This window comes from Drosophila biarmipes, chromosome 3L (assembly GCF_025231255.1).
Source record: "Drosophila biarmipes strain raj3 chromosome 3L, RU_DBia_V1.1, whole genome shotgun sequence".
NCBI lineage: Eukaryota > Metazoa > Arthropoda > Insecta > Diptera > Drosophilidae > Drosophila > Drosophila biarmipes.
In genome coordinates, this window is record NC_066613.1 from 14,905,328 (window position 1) to 14,933,281 (window position 27,954).

The 27,954-nt window shown below is 46.4% G+C and overlaps 4 protein-coding genes across 12 annotated transcripts; 2 read left to right on the plus strand and 2 right to left on the minus strand.

Moving 5' to 3' along the window:
• Positions 1–73: 73 nt before the first annotated feature.
• LOC108028009 (carboxypeptidase O-like) lies at positions 74–1,431 on the minus strand. Its single transcript, XM_017099638.1, has 3 exons — positions 1,139–1,431; positions 842–1,028; positions 74–109 (listed from the first exon to the last, which is right to left on the minus strand). The coding sequence occupies exons 1-3, from the start codon at positions 1,429–1,431 to the stop codon at positions 74–76; spliced, it is 516 nt and encodes a 171-aa protein (XP_016955127.1).
• A 3,404-nt stretch (positions 1,432–4,835) lies between these two features.
• LOC108028198 (cuticle protein 76) lies at positions 4,836–5,492 on the minus strand. The gene has a single exon (XM_017099858.2). The coding sequence runs from the start codon at positions 5,481–5,483 to the stop codon at positions 4,836–4,838; it is 648 nt and encodes a 215-aa protein (XP_016955347.1). The 5' UTR covers positions 5,484–5,492.
• Positions 5,493–10,395: 4,903 nt separating this feature from the next.
• On the plus strand, positions 10,396–16,765 carry LOC108028525 (large proline-rich protein BAG6). Of its 9 annotated transcripts, none has more exons than XM_017100408.3 (11): positions 10,396–10,849; positions 10,919–11,036; positions 11,107–11,318; positions 11,371–12,132; positions 12,197–12,758; positions 12,905–13,003; positions 13,208–13,762; positions 14,129–15,070; positions 15,129–15,265; positions 15,314–15,538; positions 15,596–16,765. In XM_017100408.3, the coding sequence occupies exons 1-11, from the start codon at positions 10,784–10,786 to the stop codon at positions 15,941–15,943; spliced, it is 4,026 nt and encodes a 1,341-aa protein (XP_016955897.1). In that variant the 5' UTR covers positions 10,396–10,783; the 3' UTR covers positions 15,944–16,765. The 9 variants fall into 9 exon arrangements, with proteins under 9 accessions (XP_016955897.1, XP_016955898.1, XP_016955899.1 ...); XM_017100409.3 differs by having other exon boundaries at positions 15,599–16,765; XM_017100410.3 differs by having other exon boundaries at positions 15,353–15,538.
• Positions 16,766–18,430: 1,665 nt separating this feature from the next.
• On the plus strand, positions 18,431–27,756 carry LOC108028611 (leucine-rich repeat-containing G-protein coupled receptor 6). Its single transcript, XM_017100532.3, has 4 exons — positions 18,431–19,429; positions 24,171–25,179; positions 25,238–25,436; positions 25,924–27,756. The coding sequence occupies exons 1-4, from the start codon at positions 19,137–19,139 to the stop codon at positions 26,859–26,861; spliced, it is 2,439 nt and encodes an 812-aa protein (XP_016956021.1). The 5' UTR covers positions 18,431–19,136; the 3' UTR covers positions 26,862–27,756.
• The last annotated feature ends 198 nt before the right edge of the window (positions 27,757–27,954 follow it).

The following is a 27,954-nucleotide window of genomic DNA, read 5'->3' on the forward strand; positions in this document are numbered from 1 at the left end:
TGACTCTGACCGATCACCATACGGTTCTATAAAGCTCTAAGAGAGCGTTTCCACGGGAATCTGTGGAAATGATCTACGCTCCCCCACTAAATTCCGGATTAGCCAATGACTAGCGCATCAATAAAAAAAGAATTCTCAGCTACTATAAGTGGTGTGTTTCAATTGTTTTACTTTATTAAATATAACGAGAAATATTTATACAACATTTAGAATTTCTTCTTTATCATTCATATTTTAATGAGTCAGCGTATTTCCTGTATTCATTGTGATTCACTTAATCCAAAATGTGTTAAATAATTCATATACATTTCTTGATTCTTTATAAAATTGAGATATATAAAGCCTAATAGTAATATTATTAGTGTTTAATTTCGTGGGTAGCTTCCTAGTCTTACATTACCCAATATACATATTTTTAAATCGCAATCGAAAAGCATAATAAAGAGTCAGATTGATCAAAAGAGTGATTTTTTGTTTGTGAATGAACTTATTCTACCTATCTCTCATAAAAATTCTAAACGGTAGAAATTAAAAATAAACCAATTAATGTTAAATTAATACAATACAGCCACAACAGATGGGCAGTAGTTTTTGCCGCTCCTGAAGAGGATCCATTGCTTCGAAATGAAAAATCGGATTTTGCGTTCTGTAAAACTACAATTTCCAAATCATCTTTAGGATTATAAGGGATTTCGTCTTCCTCAAAGCACCTGCATTTATTATCACTAGGAAGATTGCACCTATATTTGAGGGCTCCTTTGGCCAGATTAAACACACCTCTCCAACCCACAAAGACGCGTTCTGCAATAAAGTTTCTGATATGTGCTTCGACGTCACTCACTTCAAAGACCTCAAGTCCATAAGTTAGAGGAAATCCCTGTTCGAAGGCGTAGTCCAAACTGGAACCACCCGATCTTTCGTATTCCTTTGGGGGAATTCGCAGGAAGACGGGCTTTGTTTCCAGAAATATACGTTCACTGACATAGTTTGCTATGCTCTCAAAAACCTCGACGTCTTTCAGGGGCGTCCTAAATTATATATATAGATTTATGATTTATGAGCTATGAATAAATACTGAATACTTAGTCGCCCAATAAGATCCGATTCGCTTTCGGAAAAAGGCCTTTTCCCTGAGTACTCTTGACTGCTGGTTAAGCGATGCCATTTATCCAACTTATTCCGCTTGGTGTCGAAGTTTCGATTCAGATTGGTGCCAACGTGAAGACCATTCGGTGATCGATTCTTTTTCCAGTCTTGAAACATTGTATTCCAAGAATACTCGTAACCATCCGGGTTGGCCATGGGTAGGATGTACCAGTCGAATCGCTCCAATAGCATTTTATTCGCTTCGCAATTGACCACCAATTCGTGAATCGTCTTGAGCGCCACCGTGGTTGTGATCCACTCGTTTCCTTGGATGGCCGCATCCATTAGTACCACTTGTTTTGGACCGGGACAATAGAGGCCTGTCGCGCAGATATTTTCACCACATAGACTGATCGATACTCGTGGGTTTTTGTCAGCTCTTTAAGCTCTACGTTGCTGAAGGAGCTATCAAGGGCTCTCAAGTACGAGCTCATTTCACCGTAGCTATAAAAGTCTTGTTAGGGAAACACCCAAAAAGAAAGAAAGGGGTATCTACTCTTTATTTTTTTAATGAAAAAATATTGAAAATGTTATTTCTCCATACTTTATTAGCTCGCTCAAAAATGATTATACTTTCAGTCAAACAGGTTTTTTAATAGAGTTAGAAACTGCAATAATTCTGCCGAAACGTAGTGCAAAATTAAGAGTAATAATCAATAAGAGTAAGCTCTCTTTTTTCCAGCTCTCTTGGTCTCTGAAAGCCTCTTATAACAAATTTTCTCCGATTTAGAGAAAATAAAAGGTAAACAAAATATTGGAAAATCGTGCAGAAATGTATTTTTGCTCCCAAAGGTAAACACTACCTAATTATAAACATGCGAAAGATACTTTTTAGAAATAACAATTTATTTTATAAAAGCCTCATTTTAATTTGAGTACATTAAAAATGCATTTTAGTAATAGAGTTAATATTCCTTAAGGCAAAGAAAGGCCGTAGAACGCAGATGGCTAAGCAAGTTTTCACCATTTTTTCGCCAAGGCTTTATCTTGCTTTGCAGCTTTGCCATTTTGCGGTTTAAGGGGAGATTAAAAAATGTAATTATGTTGATAAATACGTCTTACTGGGCATTTTGCATTTTTATTTTGCCAACTTCACCCGGGACGATGTCCTGGCGATGGAAAGTGGGAAAACTTTAACCGCAACAGCTAAATAAAAACAACAACTAGCGGCGCGGCCTTCCTTCATCTCTTGCTTTTTGTTAGCTGTTTCAACTTTTTAACCAACAAATTTACTTGCCTTGGCCGGGCAAATATTTTATCATTGCGCCTTTTAGCACTCAAGTGGCGGACAGAAGTGGTGGCCCTAAAGAATGGGGAAGTGGGAAGGCAGCTGGTCCTGCAGGATCCCGGACTAAGCGCAGTTTATGGCTTCATTTTTTTGCAAATTGTGGCCTTTTGCTCCGTTTTTCAATTCAGAAGTTCACTCCAGAAGTTTCTGGCCCTCTCTGGTAATCATTTTGGCCATTACTTTGATGACCAGCTAATGAAGCTATCATTTAGAGAAAATATTGAGAAAAAAACCAGAGGACACCAATTGATTATTGACTCCGGTCGCTTGAGAGTTTTCGAGAGCTTTTTTTCTTTTGCAAAATTAATGAGCCTGCAAAAATCTGATTTCAATTTGCCGATTAGAGTTGTCAATGTGCATAATTTACGAGAATGGGGAAAATCTTATTAGTTCATAAGGCGCGCTAGTGGATGGTCCTTGGTCCTCTCAAATGCTCCTGGGTCCTTCGGTTGCGATGCGGGTCACGTAGCTTTCATGTCCGATTTTTAAGTTTGCGCTGCACAAATCACGTAACCCCTCTGCCTCAGAGCCAGGGATCACGGACTGGTGTAAGGACCAGAGCTAATGTCCTACTTGGGGCTATTTGTAGGGTGCACTTTGTGTGGATTTTTATGATTTGTTTACGCTGCCTCCGAACGTGAGTGATAAGCAGGGACTGCTCACTGTGGTAAGGACAAGTAAACCGAGGCATTCAAATGCATCGGACATGATGGCAGAAATAGTTATGGAAATCCTACAAGTACGTACACTTTAAACCCTAATACCACTACGTTTCAAAATATATTATAATAATATTTCTGTTTTGAAGTTTTCAATTAAATCAACAAAATCAATTGGAATTTGGTAATCTTTAGAACAACGAAAGAGAGGCAAAAGTTATTTAATACTTATGAACTTATGATACTTGCTTACAAAAATCGAACATGGAAACAACTGATAAATTTGATATTTATTTGAAAGATACATTGTAATGTAGTACGCCAACGAATTCAACTAGAATTTCATAAAGGTATCCCATCTATAAATCGGATTCATATTACTTAAGCTATAAAATCTGCAAGTGCAGTTTGGCTTCCCCGTTCAGGAAGTGCCGAAAACTATAACATAAAAATGGGCTAAAATTTATATCTGTCTTAAAAAGGAAAATATAGTTGTTAAATGTTAGAAAACACAGCCACAAATTTATAGAGGTACTCCACGTCAAAATCGGGTTTATATTACTCAAGTTATGACGTCTAGAAGGCCAGTTTTAGGTTCCCACACTGGAAATCATTGCAATTACTGAAAAACCGAACAAAAAAAAGGGTTAAAATTCTGACCCTCAATAAATACAGAAATTTGAAAGTAGAATTTTAGAGAACTTAACCACAAACTCAAAGAGGGTTGCCACATTAAAATCGGGTAAAAATTACTGAAGTTATAGAACCTAGAACTTCAGTTTTGGGTTCCCATACTTAAAACCCTTGGAATTACGGGGAAACCGAACATGAAAAAGGATTAAATTTCTGATCCTTTGTAAATAGAGAAATTTAAAAGCAGATTATTAGGAAATTCAACCACAAACTTATAGAGGTATCCCACGTTTAAATCGAAATAAAATTACTGAAGTTATGCAATCTAGAAATCCAGTTATGGCTTCGTATACTGAAACCATTTGAATTACGGAAAAACCGAACATGAAAATGGGTTCAAATTTCGACCCTCGTAAAATAGGGAAATTTGAGTGCAGATTAATACTGAATTCGATGACAATTTCATAGAGGTTTCGTACGTCCAAATCGGATTAAAATTACTGAAATTATGGAATCTAGAAATGCAGTTTCACTGAAAACCATTGGAAATACGGAAATACCGAACATGAAAATGGGTTAAATTTCTGATCCTTTCTAAATAGAGAAATTTAAAAGCAGATTATTAGGGAATTCAACCACAAACTTATAGAGGTACCCCACGTTTAAATCGAAATAAAATTACTGAAGTTATGGAATCTAGAAATCCAGTTTTGGGTTCCCATACTGAAAACCGTTTGAATTACGGAAAAACCGAACATGAAAATGGTAGAATAGGAAAATTTGACTGCAGATTAATACCGAATTCAATGACAATTTAATAAAGGTATCGTACGTCCAAATCGGATTAAAATTACTAAAATTATGGAATCTAGAAATGCAGTTATGAGCTCTTACACTGAAAACCATTGGAAATACGGAAATACCAAACAATGAAAATGGGTTAAAATTTCGACCAGCGTAAAATAAGGAAATTTGTATGCAGATTATTAGCAAACTCACCCACAATTTCATAGAGATATCCCACTTCTAAATCGGGCTTATATTACGTAAGTTATAGAGTACTGAAGTGCATTTAATGAACATTTTATTTAACAAGTGTTAAACTTAACCTAAAATCCATAGTGGGTACCGAAACCATCGAAGGTCATGTGGGAGACGGTCTCCGCAGGGGAGTACTGGATGACGGCGGGTTGGTGGCTGTAGTGCGCGGGCTGCTGATGGTAGACCGAAGGAGCCTCCACGTGGGCAGGTTGGTGGTAGACCGGAGCACTCTGCACCTGAGCGGGCTGATGGTAGACCGAGGGTGTCTCCAAATGAGCTGGGTGGTGGTAAACCGATGGAGAAGCCTGATGGTAGACAGATGGAGCCTGGGCCTGAGCAGGCTGGTGGTAGACCGGCGAAGCCTGAGTGAACAGGTGGGATGGCTCCTGGTGAGAGCTGTGGCTGTAGACGGGAGCTGGGACCGAGACCGGAACCGGAGCCGGGGCATAGCTGAAGGTCTTGGCCACCGCCGGCTGGTAGACATTGTTGCTGATCCGGGTGTCCTGCTTGTGGACCTGCGAGTAGGGCGTGGCCACCGATTTGGCGTAGTGGGAAACGGTGCCGTCGAAGCTCCTCACCACATTCTGCTGGGTGTGGGCCACCGCGTGCTCGTCGGCGGCATAGCTAAGGCTCGGCTGGGCAATCAATCCCGCCCAGGTGGGAGCCAGGAGGAGCAGCAAACTGGAGGCGACGCTGAGGAACTGGAAGTGAGCCATGTCGATGGGAGCAATCGGAACAACTGTGCTGGATAAGTCGATTGTTAGGCCATATATAGAAGACATGACCACCGCAATGCCAATTACTCATAACTCGTTTCCAGCTTTGTCGGCTGGCTTTGCGTGACTTTCAGAAATCCATTTCTCTATCCCTCGATCGTGGCAAATCAATTTACAATTGCCCAGCTCCAAGTGACAGCCTCGAAAGGCGGGGGCAGGCGCATAGACTGGGGAAGGGCGTGTCGTCGACCCAGTTAAAAGAGACCCCGTCTTGGCCTATCGACATTGCGTAATGCCCGGAATAAGCTAAGGTCTGTGCACTTGCCGCACTTGCTCCACATTTCACGGATACGGCTTCGGATTCGACTTGACTGGATGCCAACTTACAATTCACCGCTGAAGGGCCATCAAGTGGCACAAACATATTGCGGCCAGCGCAATTTATGGCCCATCGGAGATGCATTAACGGCGCGGCAAAGTGTTAATGCAATTTCTGCCCCGTCCGCTCTTCAAGCCTTCCATTTGGATTGCTAAGTTTTCATGAAGATATTCACGGAAGTGGGTATCAGTATTTTCAGGCGTTAAAAGTCACAACAATGTAGCTTGATGATACATCCACTCAGTTGCCTTAAGAGATGTGACTGTGGTTCATAATAATCACTGATTTTAAAGATAGGAAAAATTATACAAAATCCTATGAACGTATTATAAGCAGTATAAATAGCGCTGAATGAAATTAAAAGGTCTAAAATCAAAGAAATTCTTGAATTCAAGAAACAAACTAAAAAACTATTTTTGGACTTAATTTCTTTATATTCATTTAGAATGTTGTAGTCGTATATTAACGGAACCCAAAGTAAAAAATAAACGACATTCACAATAGCAAGCTTTATACTTTTTATTATTACTTTAAATTTAAATCAATGTTGCTAAAATTCCAACACAATTCCAACAGATGTTTAAATGATTTTTGATCGACCCGACTTTAAGTTCCGCTCTAAAGACCCCTGTTTCCGTTTCCGCATCCGTTTCTGTTTCTTTCCAATGGACCGGCACTCAACCTGAAGTTGCCCCAATGATGCGAGTGCCGCTCTTTGATTCTCTGGCTGGTCCGTAGAATCGTTCAGCTCGCAATCGAGTCATAATGCAATTGGCAAACGTCAAGCAAATGTTGTTAACTGGCCAAAAGAGGCGGAGAACGGGGAGATGGATGAATGGATGGACCGGATGTCCGGTTGGCAAGTGTTGGGGACATTGTTGCCTTGGCCGTGGTAGGAAAAGTTTTGCGCGGGGGAAAATGACACACACTCGCAAATAGCGTCAACATCTCGGCGCCAAATGTGATTACGATTACAGCGATTGTGGGCCAACTTGAGAAAGTCACCTTTGTTGGCTCCAATCTTTATGGCGGGGATTAAGGAGTCCGCTCTCCGGCGAGTGTGTGCTTGTGTGTCCATTATGGTCCTTATGAAATTCGGCACATAAATTGTATTATTGCATTTATGCTTGATTTTATTTCCCCCCAAGCTTTCCACTCTGCTTTTCCCTGCTGATTGTATTTGAGTGTTGAATTGGCTTTCGCATTATTTTGTATTTCTTCTCGTTTCGTTTTGGCCTTAAGTGGATTCGTCTTCGTTTACGTCTGCATTGTCGTCTGACTGAGCTTAACGTTTTATTGGAGCGACAGGAATCACATGTGAGTGCTTACATTTCAACGGTTTCCTTTGCCGCTTCGAGCCGTGCGCCAACGCAATTTGAACTTCAATTAGCTGCATTTGGCCATGGCTAATAAACGCTGCCTTCGTCTTGGCTCCTCGTGCTGATATACAATTACAAATGACGCGTCAGGGCCAGGCCGAAAGTCAATTACCAAAGAGCACAGGGAGAAATGTTATTTCTATTTTATTTTTTTATGTATTTTAGAAAAAAAAGGTCAGATCAGTAGTTAGTTATTTTTTAGTTCTTTTCGTTTTAGTGATTTTACAGAAAGCTTGAGAAATTATACTTAAATATATCATTTACTCTGTTAAAGGTAAACAGTTTTTACTATAATTGGTTAGACATTATTTAAATTTTGTGAGATTCAAAATTATTATAATTGACGCGTAAAAGTAGGCAACGCTTTTTAAAATTTCGAAATACATCAAATTTTTGCTTTTTTAGATATATTTTCAAAGTTTATGTCTAAAATAATTGTAATACTACATTGTAAAAGAAATACCCCATTTTTCGCAGTGCATTCGAGAGCGAAAAGAGAGAAAAGTAGCATAAAAGCCCGCGCCTCGCCGGCTAATTGGAATTGAAACATAAATTAAGCGTCCAGTTCGAGGGCGAAGACGGCAGAATGCAACTAAAACTTTACGACTTCTTCACTTTGGCCAATTCCGAGCTCAACTTCCGCATTCACATGCCGTTCTGCACTTTTACGTTTTGTCGTAATCCCCGCCAATTACGATCCCACTAGTTTCCCACTCAACAACCGCCTGCTGTTGCATCCGCATTGACAGCTTAGATTAAGTGTGGACTATAAATTGGTACGGTTAGTTGGCGGTTGTATTTATGAGGCCAGTGCAGTGCCTTTTGGCAGGTCGATATAATTTACTGGCAATTACAAGTGGCCAACGAGACATTTTCCCACCCCTACCAAGCGTCCATATGTGTTTTGGGAGTGTTTTGGGTGAAGATTAAATATGGGAAAAAGGTTGTTAAGCTATGATAAAAAATATAATCAATGGATATTATTTAACATATAAATTGGGATTTATTGAAGATTAAAAAATGTAACGAAAATGTATTTATTATTAATCATACAATTCTCTGAGAAACAGAGCAACTATCACATGGGTTAGACCCCACGCCCTGAACGCCGAGGTTCCTTGGTGTTATATTGCCAATCAGCTGCGGAAACCACCCACTTTCAGCCCCGAGGTCAGCCCCATTCCGCCCCCTTCGAAGGCTCCTTGGCCGCCCGTGCTTTATGGCACAAAGGGGACTTGGCTTCAATTTTCTTTATATTACAGCTTGATTTAATTTGACGTGAGACTTGCTCTGGAGCCCTGTTCTTGACCAGACCGAAATTAGAAATGGAGTCATGCAATGCGGGGCGAAACTCGAACTCCAACTGGAATCTGATTCCGAAGTGAAACGATTGCAGGTTACATTCGGGGGAAATTCAAATGTCGCTTAATGAAAATATGAACAATTGGAAAAGGCAAATGTCATTTGCCAGCTGCCAGGCACAGCGACTTAGGGGTGGCTGATCTGCCCGATTGATATAATTTCATTAAGCAAAGGTGCCCACTCCTAGAAAAAAGCAAGTTGTGCTGCCACGCCCACCGCCCACCCACTGTGACACTTCCAGGAAAAACTTTTGGTGCAAAAAGGGAATAAAAAGTAGCGGAAAGCGCTCGCTTAATAACAAATGGAAAGCGGAAAACGAGAGGGCAGTACTGGGCGACGGCAAAAAAGAGGGAAAATGATAATGAAAATGAAAATGCATAAACAGAAATCGTTGACAAGGCGAGTGGGCGGAATGCTCAGGGTGCTTAGATGTAGGACGGCTGCGTGGAAAACTCATTAAAACTTTTTCACAGCCCATTTAAAAGCAATTTGTAAATTGTAAAACTGGCACTTGGCCCTCGCGAAGTCGGTGAAAAATTGTAATAATTATTATTTATATTTTCAAGCCGAGCATAACCCATATTTTCAGGCAGCCGTAGGGAAAGTATCTTAATAGAATTTGTTGTTTATAATTAGTAAATTACACTGGACTAGGATGTAAGTTGCTAACAGTAAGAGAATATTTATATATATTTTTTATGTCCCTAAATAAAATGTGAAGTGTTTTGAGGCAATCATTCTCTGCTAGTTACCTTTAAACAATCCCAAGAACTCAATGGTGAGCCCAACAATCTGCCAGTGCCCATTTCCGAGGCATCTTTTCAGCCCGGAAAATAAGGGCTCGTCGCAATCACTTTGAGCCCGTGGAAAGGCTCACAATCGCAGACATTAAATCAAATTTCCGCACAATTCCGGCCAGGGGTATGCGAAAAATTGTGTTAGCTGCGGTTGGCTTTCCTCCGCAGCCAAGCCTTCTGCTTATTTTACTTTTCCACTGCCGCTGCCATAGCGCCACTTAAATATTCAAAGCGAAAAGTTGCCCTACACCTTTGCGTCTTGGCTGAATTTCCCCTGTTTTCCGTGTTTTCTTTTCTTTATTATTCAAACGCCGCTTTTCATGTGCAGTGCCGAAAAATTCCCACAGGATGCAGTCAAAGGCACTGGGGGTGTGAGTACGGCGAGAGGTCAGGGGGTGAAAAGGTGGTTGGGTGAATTGTAATACACATGTGCAGTCCCTTAAACGTTTTTATGGGGTTCATATCGCAGTTACCCCCATGATTTGGCTTGTGGGTAAAAGCTAGGCAAGTCCCAGGCGATATGCTTCATTTCGACTAAATTAAGGCAACTAGATATTCCCAAGAGCATAGAAATATAAAATATTAATATATGTTGTGCGTATTCAAAAGAACCGCCTCTTTTTAAGGGCTGCCAGATGGGGGCAAGCTTAAATATTAAAAGGTCTGGCAGCACTGCTGGTTTGCGTCTGAGCTAAGAGTGTTGCACAACGATAGTTTTTGGTTTGCGTCCCAGCTTTTGGTATATTTTCAACAGCTGTCAGCTTAGCTATTATGTGTCCAAATGAGTTTTCTGAGTGTGGAATATATATCAGGCATCAATTTGTTTAGTACAATAAAGTTATGCCGTCATTTGCTTAGTAACTTGTGTTAATTGCAATTGAGCCTTAAAGACATTAAATTTTAATACATTTAAGAAAAGGTTTTAGCTCCTTTTGTATCCTTCTTGCCCCTCTAGCTATTCTGGCTACTTAAAGATGGCATTTGGCTAGCTTTCGGCGCGAGAGTTGGCAACACTGCCACACTGTCAAATTCCAGTAATTATTCTCCTCTGCCGCTGTTGTTGAATTGCGAAATCCTGCGTCCGCTTCAGCCACCCAAGCCCAGCAAATATTCGCCCGATCCGAGAGCAGGCGGAGATCCGTGAAAAGCCGTGCGTACCAACCGCCAATCGAGCAGTGCGAAAACGTGTCCGGAAAAGCCAAAGGCCAGCGGCAGCGAGTGCGAGTGCGAGCGAGAAGGCAGGCGACAGCGACACCGACAAGATTTCCCCGCCCCCCTCGGCCAGCGTAGCCCCCCTTCGACTGTTTCTTTTTTGCACGGCACGGGGAAAACCGAAAGAAAAACGAGATTTTCAACAGCTTTGCGACGCAGTCCGGCCGGAAAATGCTAATAAACCTTAAGGTGAAGACCTTAGATGCGCGCACCCACGAATTCAGCATCGACAATGAGGTAATGTTTTGAGGTTGTGTGTCCAGGTCTAGAGGCTTCCATATAAGCACCTACCCCGCCCCCTTGCAGCTCACCATCCGCCAGTTTAAGGACCAAATAGCCGAGAAGACCAACATTGCGGCGGAGAACCAGCGCATCATCTACCAGGGTCGCGTTCTGGCCGATGACAAGCAGGTGAAGGAGTACGGTGAGTCATGCCCCCGGGAGCAGCCCATATCTCTGCATTTCATTGATCCATTGATTGATTGCCTGTGCAGATGTCGACGGCAAGGTGCTGCATGTGGCCGAGCGTCCGCCCTTCTCGCAGCGCGGAGCCAACTCCCGCAACAATGACGAACCCATGCGCCCCTTCCGCAATGTGGCACGCCCTCCGCCGCCCGGAATGCGCACTTCTCCGTACTTCCGCGCCCTCGATGGCATGCTCGTGGGCACCATGGCCATACCCGTGAACAATGGTCCAGTTGCAGGGGTAAGTCAATATTTCTCCAAACCGTCGTATACTAACTTTAACAATCTCTCAGACTCGCCCCACACCGAATCGCTATCCCAACTCCTCGTCCTTCTGCATCAACCGCATCACCGTCGCCTTACACATGATCGACTGCGCCGACAATATTGCCGCCTATCTGGAAAACCCAGCCGTGGGTCTGAACAATCAATCGTTGGACATTCTGCAGCGCGGCCGCTGGTCCATGGAGTCCACCGTGGTGGAAGTGGGTGTCTCCTCGGCGGATCTGCCACGCAACAACAACATCATAGACATGGTCCAGGATGCCGTGACCGCTGCCCTTTCGCGAACTGGAGCCCGCAACTATACGGTGGTGCAGTTGCCCACAGTGTACACCAATGAGAATGGAGAGACCAGTCAGCAGAGAACTGGAGAAGCTGGCGCCACTGAGGGGGCAGTTACCGGAGCTGCTAGTGATGCCAGCGGGGAGACCACTGCGGCCACTGTAATCATTGAGGATGTGATCGAAACAGACGACGAGGCTGCCGATGGAGCCTCGGATCGCTCAACAACGCCCACACCAGAGGCAGAGGCCGAAGGAGCAGTTGGAGGCCAGCCGGCAACGGCTGCGGAGACTCCCACCACATCCAATGGAGCGGCGAACGACGCTGCAGCTAGCGGCGAGGGCGGAAACAACTCTGGACCCAGGCGTCGCACTCGTCCGCAGGTGTTGGCCCAAGTTATACAGCACTACCGTGGCGTACAGAATCGTCTGGCGCCATTCGTAGATCGCTACTACGAGATCCTTCAGAATGATCCCACTTTCGAGGAGAGTGTAAGTCAACCAAACAAGTTTTCCCTCTTTTTGCTTTACTACAACTTTGAATTACTCTTTTCAGGACACCGCTGGACGCGAGGATGCACAGCGCATCTTTGACCGCGTCTCGGAGGCTTTCCACTACCTCTCACACGCCCAGCATGCCATTTCTGATTTGATGCTGGACTTGTCGCAACCGGGACCTCGTGTGCTTACCTGTCGACCCATTCTGGTCGAGCAGAGCGGCTACATACGCTCTAACAACATCTTCACGCCCTTCTTGGGTCCGCCGCCAGGTCTCCTTAACGAGCCTTTCCGTTCCGGCAGAGCACCCGGTGCTGCTGCTGCGGCTGGCACTCAAACGCCTCCCGCGGCAGGAACTCCAACGGCTGTGGCTCCGCCGCAGGCCACCAATTTGCAGGCGGCCACCGATGCCAGTCGCAGCGCGGCAGCCATGGCGGAGATCGCCAGTCGGGCTGCAGGAGCCGCTGCAGAGATGGCTGCCGGAGCTGCCAACGCAGCCGCCGCTGCCGCTCGTGATTTGTCCAACGACCACGTGGAGGATCCCGTCGACGAACCCATGGTGGCACCGAATGCAGCTGGCGCCACACCACAAGCTCAGCAGCAACCACGTCTCGAAATGGGTAAGAAGGGGGTTCAAACATCGATCTTTGAATGCACAGCAGGGAGTCTAAATTTAAGGGAATCTTTTTATTCTGTACCAAGACTCTTGGTCTTAAAGTTCTGACTACCCTTTATATTACCCCATTATTTGTTGACGATTTTCTAGATCACGATCACGATCAAGATCAAAATGAAACTCCCGAAAGAGAGGTGCGACCCGCGCCTCGGCTGCGTGTCTATGTGCCAGTGACCCTGCCGCCGCCCAGTACGTTTTGGTTGTTTGGTTGAACCCAGCTCATCTCAGTCATGGCAGACTAACCATAATTTTACCATCTCACTCACTGCACCCATCGTTCGATTTCACTTACAATTTTGTTAGTTCGTTTCGTTACTGACCAGCCCTTAACCAGATTACTGCCAGCTACCTCTTATGTTTTGTAAGGCCTTACTAACTCGAGCTGTTTTGCAGATCCCCAACTGGAGATGGCGCGAATTATTCAGGCAATGGTCAATGGTCAACGACCAAACGATGTTCATGTGGAGTTCAATGCTCCCAACGTCATGTCGATTAACTTGCCCGTGCACGTGATGACCGGAGTGCGTCAGGCACCCGCGCCAGGAGCCACAGATGGTGCGGCACCTTCTGCTCGCACTGAGGAATCATCCCCAGAAAGCGCCCCTGCAGATGGCAATGGAGACTCCCCGAACGCTGCCTCAACTTCGAGTGCAACGCGCAACGCGGATCCGAGGTCCAACACCTTGCCCACCACGGCCACCCAAACGCGGTCGACTTCAAGGCCACAGATTCAGATTGGCGGAAATAACAACTGGGGCGGACGCATCGCTCCTACGCACGCGGCATTCGACCGCTTCCTGCCCTGCAATAGTCATCACATTCGGGAACCAGAGCCGCTGCCCCATAGCACCAATGCCCAAGGTGCAAGTACCAACCGCGGCACTAGCACCGCATCAGCAGGAGGAGCCACCGTCGTCTCGCCCTCAGCCGCTGTAGGAACCCGTCCTGGTGAGTACTGTTTCCTTGCAGGGGCAGCTCCCGCTTCACCCCATATCCACGATCCCCGTCATAACCCATCTCGCACACCACTCCACTTCATCTGCACACTCACCAACCAGAGATGGAAAGCCCTAGTCCATTGAGAGCCAGTCGAAGCCGGGTTGATGTGGCTTATCTAAGAGACTCAAAGAACTATAAGTTAAAGGAAGGGAAGAACAAATTATTGATTTAATTTTGAAAAATGTGGTTCAGCATAATATAATTGAATAGATATTTAATTTGGAGCTCTAGCGAATGCCTCCTCCTCAGCAGCTCGACTGCCGACTGGCCTCCATCTCTGACATTAATCTCCATTCTATCCATGTCATCATCTAGTCACGACTGGTCGCATCCAGCGCGGCAGTTCCGCCGTCCGCCCAATGTGGTCGTCGCGTCGCCAACGACCCGCCAGCGAGCAATTGAGCAGCCTCCGTCCGGCAGCCTGGGCGCAGGCGCAGACCCAAACCCCCCATATCCAAGCCGCCCACGTTGGTGGTGGCAGCACCAATGGGGCCGGAGTCGGAGCCGGAGCCGGGAGAGTACGGCCCACGGGAGGATCGCCTATCAGTCGCGACCGGCTGGCGGCTCGAACGGCCCTCGTTGGTGGTGGCAGCACCAACGGAGGCTTGACCTCCGTCCGGCGGGGGCGTCTCCAGGCCGCCACCGGACGCCTGTCCAGACAATTTCCCACCCTACTCGCTAACTTTTTGCTTAATCTGAGAAATAATGCGCCAACAGCTTCGGCAGGCAACGCTGTCGCCGCCGCCGTCGTGGGAGGCATAGCCACCCCATCATCGGGAGAAGCTGCCACGATTGTCTCCAACACCTCAGCTGCGCCACCACAACCGGTTCTGTCTACATCCACACCCACTCCTGGCGGGGATTCAAGCAACCTGCGTACGCAACTGCGCAGCTTCCTCAACGACAGTCTCTTTGTCGGAGTGCCCATCAACGAGCAGACGATCCCAGGAGCCATTGGTCGCGCCCTGGAGTGGTTCGGCGAGAGTCTGGTCTACCTGCCGCAGTATGAGCGTCCGGAGTACAACTCCCGCGACTCGGTATGCAACATCCTGCGCGTCAGCCTTCGTCTGATCATCGAGCTGTGCAGTGCGGCTCCCGGCGGAGCAGACAGTGCCCAGTTCGAGCAGAGTCTGAAGCAGATCTGCGACCAGTTCCGCAAGCGGCTCTACAGCGTCCTCTTCCTGTGCCTCGGCAGCGCCAATGCGGAGCTCTACTGGCGCCAGCTGATGCGCCTGCTCTGCGCACCCATGCGATCCAGTAAGTGCGATCCGCTTCCTTAATGAATTTATTGATTTATTTTAACATTATCCTCCAGATTTCCGCAACGAAGCCCTGCAGTTCTTGTGCATCTACATAGACCCCACGATTCCCGCCCAGACGGACACCGTGGATGCCCAACAGTTCCTGGTCCTTCGCAGCGTGCAGGCAGTTCCACCCACAGCTGCCGAAGAAGTAGGTTTCCGGACCTTCTTTGCTATCCAGAAACTTATGCACTAATAGTCTTTTGTGGCGCCACCACCTCTTGCCTTTAACCCACAGCAGCAGCAGCCACAACAGCAGACTCTGGACACGGATGTGGAGATGGCTGAAGTCGCCACCAGCAGCAGCAGCACGCCCACAGAGGCGCAACTGCCCGCCGTGATAGTGGGCTCCGAGCCCTGGCACATGAGTTTCCCCAATGAGTGGTTGCCTGTGATAACGCGCGACTTGCAGACCCAGACTGAGGTAGGTCCTCCTATTCCTCCTGCAACTCACCACTAATATAAGTTTTTAATCCTGCAGCAGAATGGCCGCCCCCAGCCGCCCTTCTCCGATGCCTACATCTCGGGCATGTCCGCCAAGAGGCGCAAAATTATTCAGTCTGAGAAACCGACGGCCAACGTGGAGTGCCTCATTGCCAACGGAGTGCAGAGGGCCATACAGAGCGCCGGCTTGGGAGGAACCAGCGGCAGTGCATCGAGTTCCTCGATCAGCGTGGATGCCGTGATCGGTTCCATTGCCCACGATTCCGCCATCCAGGCCTCGTACACCGATGCGGTGCGGAACGGCGTCAGGGAGCGCATCAAGCAGGATGCGGATTTCAAGCCCAGCAAGTATCCGCAGATCGCCAAGTTCGTCGAACAGAAGTAGGCGGCGGTCGGAGCGATGGAAACCTGGCCACCTTGTGCTTGTTGTACATTTTACTTTAATGAATTGTATTTAATTTAGTTAATGGCTAAGTTCTGTTTAAATCGAGAAGACGACGAAGATTGCGACAACACCAACACACGGAGAGGACCTCTAGGAAATGCTTCAACCTACATAGAATAATAATACCCAACAGATATGTATCACCACACTATGGGACACGACAACACAAAGCCCAAGCGAAAGCGCTTTTTCGGCTGCGATAAAGGAGCAAAATAAACACACTTATTAACTGAAAATACGGCGATTGGAATTCGAATTGGAATTGGATTGCTTGGATTTGACTGCGGGGACCACACATCGAGTGGAATGCTTATTTCAATTGTCTCAAATGGAGGTGGCGTCCCCGCGTCGCGTGACGTGGTGGAAAAGCAGAACAGAGCCGTGACGACAGCCGAATTCCAGCCGAATATTTTGGACGGCGCCACACCGGCATTGACGTGGGCCTGATGGCACATGATTGCCGGATGACCGATGACGACCGGTCCGGAATGTGCAGATCAGCTCAAGTGGATATGCCCTCAGCAGAGGCATTCCAGGAGGCACATCCCACCCAACCAGGCCACGTCCAGCACCACCCCACACCATCCGATTTTATCGTCATCGAATTCCGAAGCCTACGCTACTCTTGTTATTGTTGTCGTTTCGCAATCGAACACGAAAATGTGTCACATAAAAATGTTAATAATATTTATGTGCAAAAAAAATGAATACCGAGAATCAGCAGAGATGTGAAAACATATGAATAAATAATAATAATTAATACTTGCCGCTTTTCTTTAAATATTTACTTGAGGCGATTGGGCGCTCAAAATAGACTGGCTACGTAATCGAGGTATATTTTTATACCTCCAGTTATAAATCACAGTGCAGTACGAAAACGTAATTCCATATTTCAAGGGGGTTGCATTTCCAGACATCCAATTTTAAACTATAAATAATGGAGGTTAAGCTAGTTTAATTGGGGAGATCCTTTTTGTTATTTTTTAAGTTATTTCTATAAATTTAGTGGTTTTATATTTGTTTTTTAGTCATATAGATTTTATTTATTAGTATAAATACTTAGAAATCCCTAACATGTAAGGGATTTTTCACAAGTATCTTATAACCCCTAGGTAAAGGAACTCTTAAAGTTTTAGAATAAACTTAGCTGTACTAGTTTTACTAAACGATTTTTTTTGGAAATTGCTGGAAATAAAAAACTTGATTTATACATTTTAAATTATTCTAAGATAGTTTTTGGGCTAATGTATTTATGAACTGTGCTGTAGATAGTTTTTACAAGTTTTAAAGCCAGACTTCTATTCATCTCTAATCATAGTAAATGAATAATTTTTAGAAATTACTAAAAACACAAAAATGGCCTATCTTTATTGAAAAACCATGAAAGTCAATCAAAACCCATTACACATATGAGCCGTGCTGTAAGTCATTAAGATAATCTTACAGACGGCCCTAAACATAGCATAATCGTGCCAAGGTTCCTCGGGAGCTTACGGTCTGCATGGAGAACGCAGATGGATGCGCTGGCCGGGCATGGGCAACAGAAGCCACTCGGCCGCCGCCCCCCGATGATCCCGATGATTAATTGCATCCAGAGCTGCAGACGCTGAGGAGCAGACATCGTTGGCACGCGCAATCCGGGGAATTTGCGGAATTCGTGGCGAGCGCATTTAAGGCGCCCAGTGCTTAATTATGCATGCGGGCCCAGAACTTGCAGATAAATTAAGGCAGCGGACTTTGATGCATGGCTCCTGCTCCCTGCTCCCTGCTCCCAGCTCCCTGCCCCCGGCCGCCAGGTCCCTGCCCCCGGAGATGCCTCATCGCTGTGGCGCCAGTGGAAAATTTTCACTTGGCCCAATCTCAATTGGGCCGCCGGGATCCTTGAACAAGCCGCTTGCATTCAAACGCTGCCAACGATCCGCTGCGAACCGAAAAGTCATAATTAAAAACATTTCTCGGCGAGGCGCGGCGGCGAGTGCCAGATGTCTATGTAAAGGACAATTTGTTGAGCAGCACATATGTAAGTACCAACATGTGTCCAAGATAATGCGCGTATAATGATGCCCCATACATAGAACTAGGTTCCGAAGAAGTGCTCAGCACCAGCGTCAGGGGGCACGAACGAGATTGGGTTGCAGATGGATACGGAGCTGGAGCTGGAGCTGGAGCTGCAGATGTAGATGGCGATGGCGATGGAGATTGATGCCTGGCGCCGAAAGAACAGGAACACATGTAATTGAGTGTTGCGGACAATTATAGCCGGGTCCCGAGTCCCCAATTGGCCAAAAAGCCGCTCCAAGATCGCGATACAGAGAGCTCCCCGAGATCGGAGAGAGTAAAACCAGAAGCAGCAGCAGCAGCAGCCGCAGCAGCAGCAGCAGCAGCACAAGCGACGCCGGCAGCAGCAGCAGCGGAAAGCAGCCAGCAGAGGCACACACGAATCCTCACCGCTTCCCAGTCGAGTGTTGTACGTGGTGGAGTAGAGACGTGATCACCAGGCCATAGCCACAATACCCACAGCCCGCCCGTGGCCACATACTCAGAGATACTCGCGGTGTCGAAGTCAACAATTAACACACACAGTTTTTTAGAAGATTAATATTCCGAGCATCGGCGATCTGTATACTCAGTCGGGTCAGGGGTCAAGAGGTCTCGCCAGATAGGGAGAGGCGGCGGAGGAGCATCTCCAGCCCTGCATATCTCGGCCGTTAGGAATCGATACGATCGCCACCAGGCCCAGTGTTGTGCGCGTGTGTGTTTAGTCGGGAAAATCGTAAAGAAAAAAGGAAAAACGAAAAACTAGTGACAGTGCTGCCCTGAAATCCGATGCCAGCGGTCGACGGTATCTACGAAATCCTGCTGGAAAACCGAGCTGCCATGGAAACCCCCGCACACAGGCATATGTTCGCCTAGTAGTGGGTTATTTCCCGAGTTTTCCGTGTTTTTTTCCGAGCTGCCTGCCTCAAAACAGTTGGTAATCCGCCGCCCGAGCGAATGCAACGCTTCCCTGGTGCCGGAACCCAAGAAAGCCGTGATCTGTGAACAGACCAGTGAGCCCCGAAAGTGTCCCTTCTGCCTGGCCCAAGAACTGTGAAATTAACAGCACCGGGTGAGCCGTAGATCACTCGGCAAAATGACTTCCCTCGTGTACACCGTCTTCCACCTGGCCACGCTGCAGTGCTCCGTGCGGCCGGAGATCTCGCCCTGCACCTGCGAAACGGGCAAGGCCTGGAACCATGTGGAGCTCTCCTGCGAGAAGCTCGAGTCCTTCGACGCCGTCGTCAACAGCCTGGCCAATAAGCTCAACCCGGACACCCAGATCGACCTGAAGATCACGCACTCACACCTCGAGGACCTGGAAATGAAATCGTTTACGGATATGAACTTCAACCTCTACAAGCTGCGGATGAACTGGAACGGCCTAAAGTGAGTTTTATTCTCGGAAGGGGAGCGGGGTAGGGGTTTTCCTGGGTGATAAGTGTAGACCCATGAATCATATTGCAGTATTTTAAGTATTCCAAGCATCTACACCTTCTATATCTTCAAGAAACAAATACATTTTGCGGCTTTCTAATATGGTATATCCATTAGAAATACCTTTGTTGGATTTTCTGACATGGTATACCCACATAAAGGAGAGGACATTGCCGGCTAGAAGATACTACCAATATATGTTCTTTGGGTTTTGAGATCTCTTGCTAGCGTGGGCCGAAAAACAATTTATTGGGGAAATTTCCCTGCCATAGATCCAATCAAATATCTCTGCCGGGGAGTTCAAGGCTGGCGGCCGAGTTCCGCAGAAAGGCAGAATTTTCCGCTCGGCCGGCTATCAATTTAGGTTCCTTAAACCCAATAAAAACCGAGCGAAAAATAATAATGCGAAATGTACACAAATTTCAATACGCTTATGTAAATGCACGAAAATGTGCTCCTCAGAGCGGATCCCCAGGTCTTGTTTACAGCCCTGCAGATGCTAAGGCAAAAACAATGTCGTTTGTTTACGCCAAAAGCCCAGTGCCGCCTCATTATCAATGGCTCAATTGGGCGAAATTGCGAAGGAGGTGGACGTGCAGTCGCCTCTTAATTGCCGCCCAGATGATTTAATTTTTCAATTAGGAAGTAGCATTGAATTGCCGCCAATTGCCACCGGGCCCGGCATCCGATGGGGTCCTCTCCCCACACCCTGTGGCCACTACCAACTAGGCGTCCGTGGGGATCGCGCCCCAGCTAGAATCTTGCTTACTGCTGAATCGATGCCTTATCGCCGCCTTATCACTGCGGAGTACATTCATTCGCCAGCCTGTGTGGGGAGGATCTATTATGTACTGCGGCCTACGGACGGGGCTGTGTACGGCGTATACTTAATGCGTACACAAAATTGATAAGTGCAATTATTGAAAGCGTTTTCTCGGCGGCGCCTGCACGTTTTCCCACTCTGACTCTGAATGAATTTCGATTCACCGTCGCACTGTCTCTCATGTACTGGCACTTATAAGTAACAAGTGTAAGCAAATGCACTGGCGGGTATAGAAACAACATTCGAGCCTATTTCATAAGCGCCTGCCGCGGGTTCATTGATATTTGACTCGGTTGTTTTAAGCTAAATGTGAGTCAGGACTCGTTGTGCCCGAAGAAATTCCTTAGGAGAGAAGTATCCAAAAAAGGGCCCCAAAAAAGTGTACAATACCACCCAGACTTTACTATAGATCACTTGTGTTTGGCAGCATCATTAAGTCATTCACGATTGCTTGAATAATTAGCTGAACATTTCTTCAAAAGCTTATCTTTATTATTTCAAAGAATGTATTAAGAGTTTATTAGCTTCGTGATGATCACGCTCATCTTATATTATTTTCATTTCAAGTTCAGCTAATATTTTGGAATAGGTTATAGTTTTGAGATCATGCCATTCAAAGCTTTTAGAGTTCCCAGAAAGCGGCTTTTTAGTTCTGCGAAAAAGTGTTTGCAAATCGGTTCTACGGCCAAGACTAAACTATTCGATTTATCGTCGCCCGAATGCAGTTTGTGCGTTTGTAGGAAGGCGAAGTGATTTAATTACCCGACTTGATCGAATCAGTGTCGTGCACCAGCTCCCCCAGCGCCGATCTCCCCCAGAACCGAGGGTCCGGCGGGGAGCGCGTGCCTCTGGTGGCACTGCCTGCGGCTCTGGCTGCTCGGGGAACGCTTCTTACATTGATGTCAATTTATAACAATTGACCTATTGCCTTAATATCGCGCTTTGACCAAATCATGCCAACCCAGCCAGGAAAAGTACGGCCGCCACACATGCGTAATCGCATGCACTGGGAGAAATTCAAGAGATCCTTTAACTTAAGTAAATATATATATTATATACGTTTATGAAAAACTGTGAAAATAATAAAACTTTTAATTTCTGTGTGGCGCCATGGCGGAATCGTAACTTTACCGAGCGCTGATATAGTGAGAGGCTCGGAATCCCCGAAATGATTATTTGTTTCGACGTGTGTAGCTCTTTTAAAAAGTCACTCATTCACATATTAGTTGAAAATATAATATAATATAATATATTATTACTTTTTCGGAAACCAAGTGATATTATATGTTGTTAGAAATCCAGAGTGTTAAGTAATTTCCTTTCCTTAATAAAATACCAAATTTTACTAGTTAGTATTCAAAATAATTCAAAAGTGCTATGATCTGTGAAATGAGGAATCAGAATTAATGATATGCAATAATAAAAATAGCAAATATTAGTTATTTTGAAAACCAAATTTGACATAATCAAAATCACAACCTGCGAATAATGAATTCCAGAGTGTTAAGTACTACCTTCTCTCTAATAAAATACCAAATAATATTAGTTACTAAAAATGAAGAGTTCGAAGGATCTGTTCAAATACCCCGATAAATCTAGTCCAAGAACACTCCCCGTGTCAGCTAGAATGTGGAGCACAGATGAAAGTGATTTTGATAAGGGCTAGAATTCGTTTACAAACATAAAATCTTTATGAGTGGCGCCAAAAGTAATCATCTCAAGTTTATGATCACTTTTTACGATCGCCCGTCATCGCGCTATCAAGTAGAGTGTGGTCAACTACTGAGTGGACGGACATAAGGACATCTGGGGGATCGGTTCTTTGGGAACGGGGTACTGATCGGATTATGTGGCCTTTTCGATGGACCGATGGCTTTGGTCTTGTGCTCTGCCCGGGCGATAAGAAGGTCCCATGCTCGGGGCCTGCTATATGTGCATTATATGTTCAATAACTCGCAGATTTGTTTGAGGCCACTACTGCCCGCCACCCATAATTACCAGCATTATCGGAGTGCAGTCACAGCCCTGAGGAGTGCGTGCAGAGTGTTGACGGCTTCACTCCCAGGCGGCCGGACCACGGCTGCCTGGCCATTGATTATTATAACTACTCGCGCATAATTTATTGGCTGTCGCTGGCATATGGAATATTACCCGCCGCTCTGTCTGGGCCCAAAAGCGCGATAATACAGAACGGATTGCACAACGGCCCCAGGAAGCTCAGTGAAAATAACAGAGCATCCAAAAGCACTGCTCTAAAATGGAAAGTTCCTAGCCTGTTTTTGTTTTCGATTTTGGGTGTTCCAATGTATAGAGTATAGGCTATGGGGCTCGGCTCCCTCCGTGTTTCGGGGTCTTTGGTCCGGGGTCAGCCCAGAGCGGAGCAGGCAGTCCAATTGAATTTCATTATTACGCTCAATCAATGATCAAGGGGCCAGTTTGGGTCGTGTGACAATTATACCGCTGACGTTAAGGAATTGTGGATACACATCTCGCACAGCTCGCACATCTCGCACATCTCGCACATACCGCAGCATCCGTCCATCCATCGATCTGTCTCGCTATCTAATGGTATGTGCTCAAGTTCAACGGGCTCATTATGGATACAGTGGCCGGGGAGCGTCCACCTCGTCCGGCCTCTCTCATTACATAATCAAGGCTTGACAGGCCCAGCTCGCAGATGGAGCAGCACTCCTCCCCGGAGCAGGAGCCGCAGCCGCAGCCGCAGCCGGAGCAATCAATCAAGATCGTCTGGCTAAAAATAGAGCCTGCCAATCAATCTGAGGCACCCCCTCCCCAGCCGTGTATCCCACATCGCAGGCCAATAACGGGCGCCAAGGATGCACTTGGCACGCCATCCAGCCCAGTTCCCATCATGAATCTGCTGTTCTTGGGGGCCGTTTGGCGCCTCGACGGCGACAACTTAATAGCCACCTGCAGACGTCGTCGATAAAGAGACTGATCAGGTGCGGCGCGGCGGGACGGCGGGGGCGGCTCCGGGACCGCAGCCCCTGATAAGGCTGCGTCATCAGGTCCAAAGATAGACCAGGGATGCGAAACATGATATGGGCCCATTCAAAACTAATTACAGATTGGCTTGAATCACTGTCATGAATCAGATTCAGGGGGCATTGCTCTCGCCTCATAGAAGCCATTCATAAAATCATACATTTTCAAAGCGCGAGGTAATGTTGCAGGCCACCTGTCATCTATTATCAGTTTGCTTTGGGAAAATATTACTATTATAATATATATTATAATACTATTGGAGTTACTTCCCTTGATTTTAATCATATGACTGAGCAGCTTAAAAAACATACGCAAGAACTGCACAAAGTGTCATCAGCGCTCTGATGTTATCTACCAAACGAATTCTTTGCCTCATTATACTGGGGAAATACCCAACTAACAGAAATGTATCACTTATATTAGTGGTACCATAAGATCCTTACATATTTTGTAATCTTCAGAAGTTGTATTCATCATCACATCAGGGTACATTAAAGACCAGTTCAACATAAGATCCTTAATTTCTTTTTCAACCTATAGACTTTTTTTTAATAATTATACACATCTAATATAATCTGGTGTGTAAAGTTATCTCAATAGTTTTAAAAAACTGTCTGGTATAGCTGTCAGGTATAAATGATATGATGATATAATGCACATCGATCAATTTTATAATAATATAAATATTGATCAGCACTCCTTTGGAAAAACCCACCCGAAAAGAAGCCGGGCTTGAACCAACCCTTAGGTTGCTTAAACGGGAAGGTGTTCTTCTGCTGAGGCCTTACCTCCTATCCGGATCGCTCCTTCTAACAACACGAAATTGTAATGGATCTGTTTTTTTGTTGTTGTCGCTATTTATAGATCGCTGCCCGAGGTGCCGTTCCGCGGGTTATCGAACGTCACCTTCCTAAGCATCGGCGACAATGAACTCGACGAGATCCCGAAGCATGCCTTGAGCCACATGCCGAACCTCTTGACGCTGGACATCGGGCGGTGCAACCTGCGGGCGGTGCAGCAGGAGGACTTCAGGGGCATCCAGAAGGTGACGCACCTGATCCTGGTGAGCAACTACATCCAGCGCCTGGACAAGGGCTCCTTCCCCAAGAGTCTGTTGATCCTGCATTTGGGCAGAAATCAGCTGGAGTCGCTCAACGGTTCGCTGCACGACCTGGACAACCTGCAGTCGCTGTTCATCAATGCGAACAACATCAGCTCGTTGGAGGGGGAGCTGCCGGACAGCAGCCAGTTGCGCCTGCTGATGGCCCACAACAACCGGCTGGAGCGGCTGCCCGCCAACATGGAGGGAATGCACAGCCTGGAGACGGTGCACATACACTACAACCAGCTGAGGTCCTTCGACCGCGTCTTCCGCCACGCCGTCAATCTCTCCGAGGTCGTCGCCGAGAACAATGAGCTGGAGTACCTTTCGCAGGACGAGTTCGCCAGCTGCGCCAACGTGGAGAGCCTGCTGATGGCCAGCAACCACATCAAATCGTTGAACTCGTCTCTGCTGCCGATCCTCAAGCTGAAGGCGGCGAACTTCTCCTTCAACGACATCGAAGAGTTCTCGATGGCGGAACTGCATGGCCTGCGCTCGCTCAAGACCCTCCAGCTGTCCAGCAATCGCATCCAGCGGCTGCTGCCCGATCCCCAGGGAGTGCAGGACCTGGTCCTCGTCAATCTGGACCTGGATAACAACAGAATCGATGCCCTGAATGGAGCTCTGGCCGGCCTGGGCAATCTGCGCATACTCAATCTGGCCGGAAATCGGTTGGAGCACCTCCAGGTGGGCGACTTCGATGGCATGATCCGCTTGGACATCCTCGACCTCACTGGCAATCAACTGGCGGAGCTCACGCCCTTGGAAATGGTGAGTGGTTAGCTCTGAATGCTCCATTCGCAATGCTAATGGTCAATTCTCTCTGCAGACCGTGCTGCCCAGCCTGAAGATCCTGAAGGTGGCGTACAACAACATTACCAAGCTGGAGCAGGACTTCAAGGGGCTGCCCGTGCTGTGCCAGGCCAACTTGACCAACAACCAGATCTCGACCATATCCAGTGAGCTCGTCACCAACACGCGCTGCAAGAACCACAATGTGCCCGGAAAACTGGAGATACATCTAGATGGTAAGTGGTCAGGGGGCCTATTTGAGTCTCGTTTTCTAAGATATTTGTAGAAAACTAGTGCTAGAGGTAGAAAAGGATAAGACATATATATGCTAGTATAGTTAGGGGTTGATTCCATTTCACTTATGAATAATATCTATAGTATCCACTTTATTTTTCATATTATAAAAGTATTATATTTATAATTGCTATTATAATAATTACTCAGGTTAAAAGCGAACGTTCTTATTGATTATGCATTATATTTACCGTCCCATGTCAATAAGAAGTTCTAAAGTTCTTATCCATAAAATACATTTTCTAATGATTAAGGGTTGGGTTATAAAATAAAGGTTATTTAGCAGGCAGTATTACTTCATTAGTATAATGTCGCCATGAAAAGTGAGCACCTAACCAATTTTTAATAACCCCAAAGTTGCCATATTTTAGTTTTGTGATTATATTTACTCATAGATAGGTTTACTAACCTTATCCAATACTTTTGCAGACAATCCCATAATGTGTGATGTGCGCCTGAACGAGCTGTGTCGCCTGATGGCGGTCCAGGAGGCCCGCATCCGCGGCAGGTCCCAGTGCTTCGAGAACGACCAAGAGGTGTGCACGGTGCTGCCCATGCTGTACAAGGTGGACCTGCCCGTGCTGGTGCACAGCCTGAAGCTGGGTGGCCGCGAGGACGCCAAGCCGGTGATGCAGATGCTGGTGCCCATCGAGGCGAACAATAAGGTAGTGCCGTCGATCATTACGCTGCGAAATCTGGTGATCAATGGCACCACTCTGGTCAATCCGGTGATTGCCCCCCTGCCTACCCCTCTGCTGCTGACCACCAGCACCACCACGCAGTCACCGCCTCTGCCACTTCCGGTGGTGGAGAAGAACGAGTCCCCAGCGAATCCCGGCACCACGAGCAGCACAGAGGAGACCACCACAAGCACAAGCACCACGTCTACCACAGAGACCAGTAGCCAGGTGGCCCCAGCCGAGGAGGTGATAACCACCACTGCACCCACCACCACGACCACCAGCACCACGACGCCGAAACCCAACGAAACGCTGCCCGTGATTGTGGAGCTGCAGGAGGCCAATGTACCAGCCACTCCACTCAACCAAACGGATGTCAGTGTGGCCCAGGAGGAGGCAGCTCCCCAGGCTCCGCCGACGGTTCAGGATCCCCTGCAGCAGGAGCTGGAGAGGGAGAGCGTTCTGGAGCGGGACCTGGACCACGAGGCGGTGGCCAAGACCGAGTACGAGACGGTGGAGTACATCCCCAATCTGGTGCAGCCGCCGGTGGATGCACTGACACCGCCGCCCAGCAAGGCGAATGCCCTGGAGGAGGACTCCGAGTCCGTGCACTCCAACTCCGTGCACGCGGAGTATCCGCACGCGGCGCAGAGCCTGCAGATACCGGAGGAGCCGCCGGAGGAGTGAGTCCCGCGCTCTGGGGGTCCAGGCTCCTCGGGGGGATTCCCCGAATAAAACATATTATTTTACTGTAAATCGCGGACGGACGGAGGAGGCGGAGTCGATGGAGATCGATGGAGATCGACGGCGATCGGGCGGAGCAGCATGCAAGCGGCGGAAGGAGCGAGTCTCGGATTTGTATGCCTTAAGTTAACTTAGTTCTTATGTTTTATTTAAGCCATCGCTAAATCGAACAGTTTGTCGGACCGGATGCTTTTTTGTTGAGATTTTTCGCCGATTTCGAGAGGACCTCGAAGTCAGGACAAACGCACGAGGACAGTCTTATGATTTAAGCTTATTTGTTGGGGGCTCAATTTCGCGTATGTGTGCCTTGGCGCAGGCAGATTGCTTCTCGGTTTTCAATTTCAAGTGATTGGGGGGAAATACCCTACAGTAATTCAAAAAATTAAAGTTTTTAAATTTGCAACTAAAAAATATAGTTATATCTTGAAATCTAAAGAAACAGAAGGATGTTTAAAAATCCACGAAATTGAAAACCGAAAAACATCCGACGAAAAAGGAAGGTGACGATATCGAATATGCAACTGCAGATACACATTATCTATATTTAATAACCGTATAACCGTACGAACGTTGAACATCTACAGTAGGTACTTAGAGTTAAACGACAGCAACAACAAGCCGCATCGAGCTAATGTTAATAACGAAAAGCACTCACCCACATCCAAACACACAGAACCACATGCACAAGCTGAAGAAAAAAACGAATAAAAAATGAAAAACGAGAAAAAAATATTGTTATCAGTTCGTTAACAAAATGAGAAAATAGATTTTAGCGTGTAAATGTATGAAAAAGAAAATGGTATTCTAAATAAAATCGTAAACAAAAATCAAAAATGAAGCTGTTCTTAATGCATGGAGCACTTTTACGCAATCCGTTAATGAATGATGTCGGAATCAAAAATAAAATGATGCAATTTTATTAATTTTTGAATTTTTGCAGTTAGAATTCATGTATGCCTTGAGAAATAGAGGCTTCACTGTAGTTATTATTAAATTAAAAACGTTATCTCCTTAAATATTGGTGAGTATGGCGAAC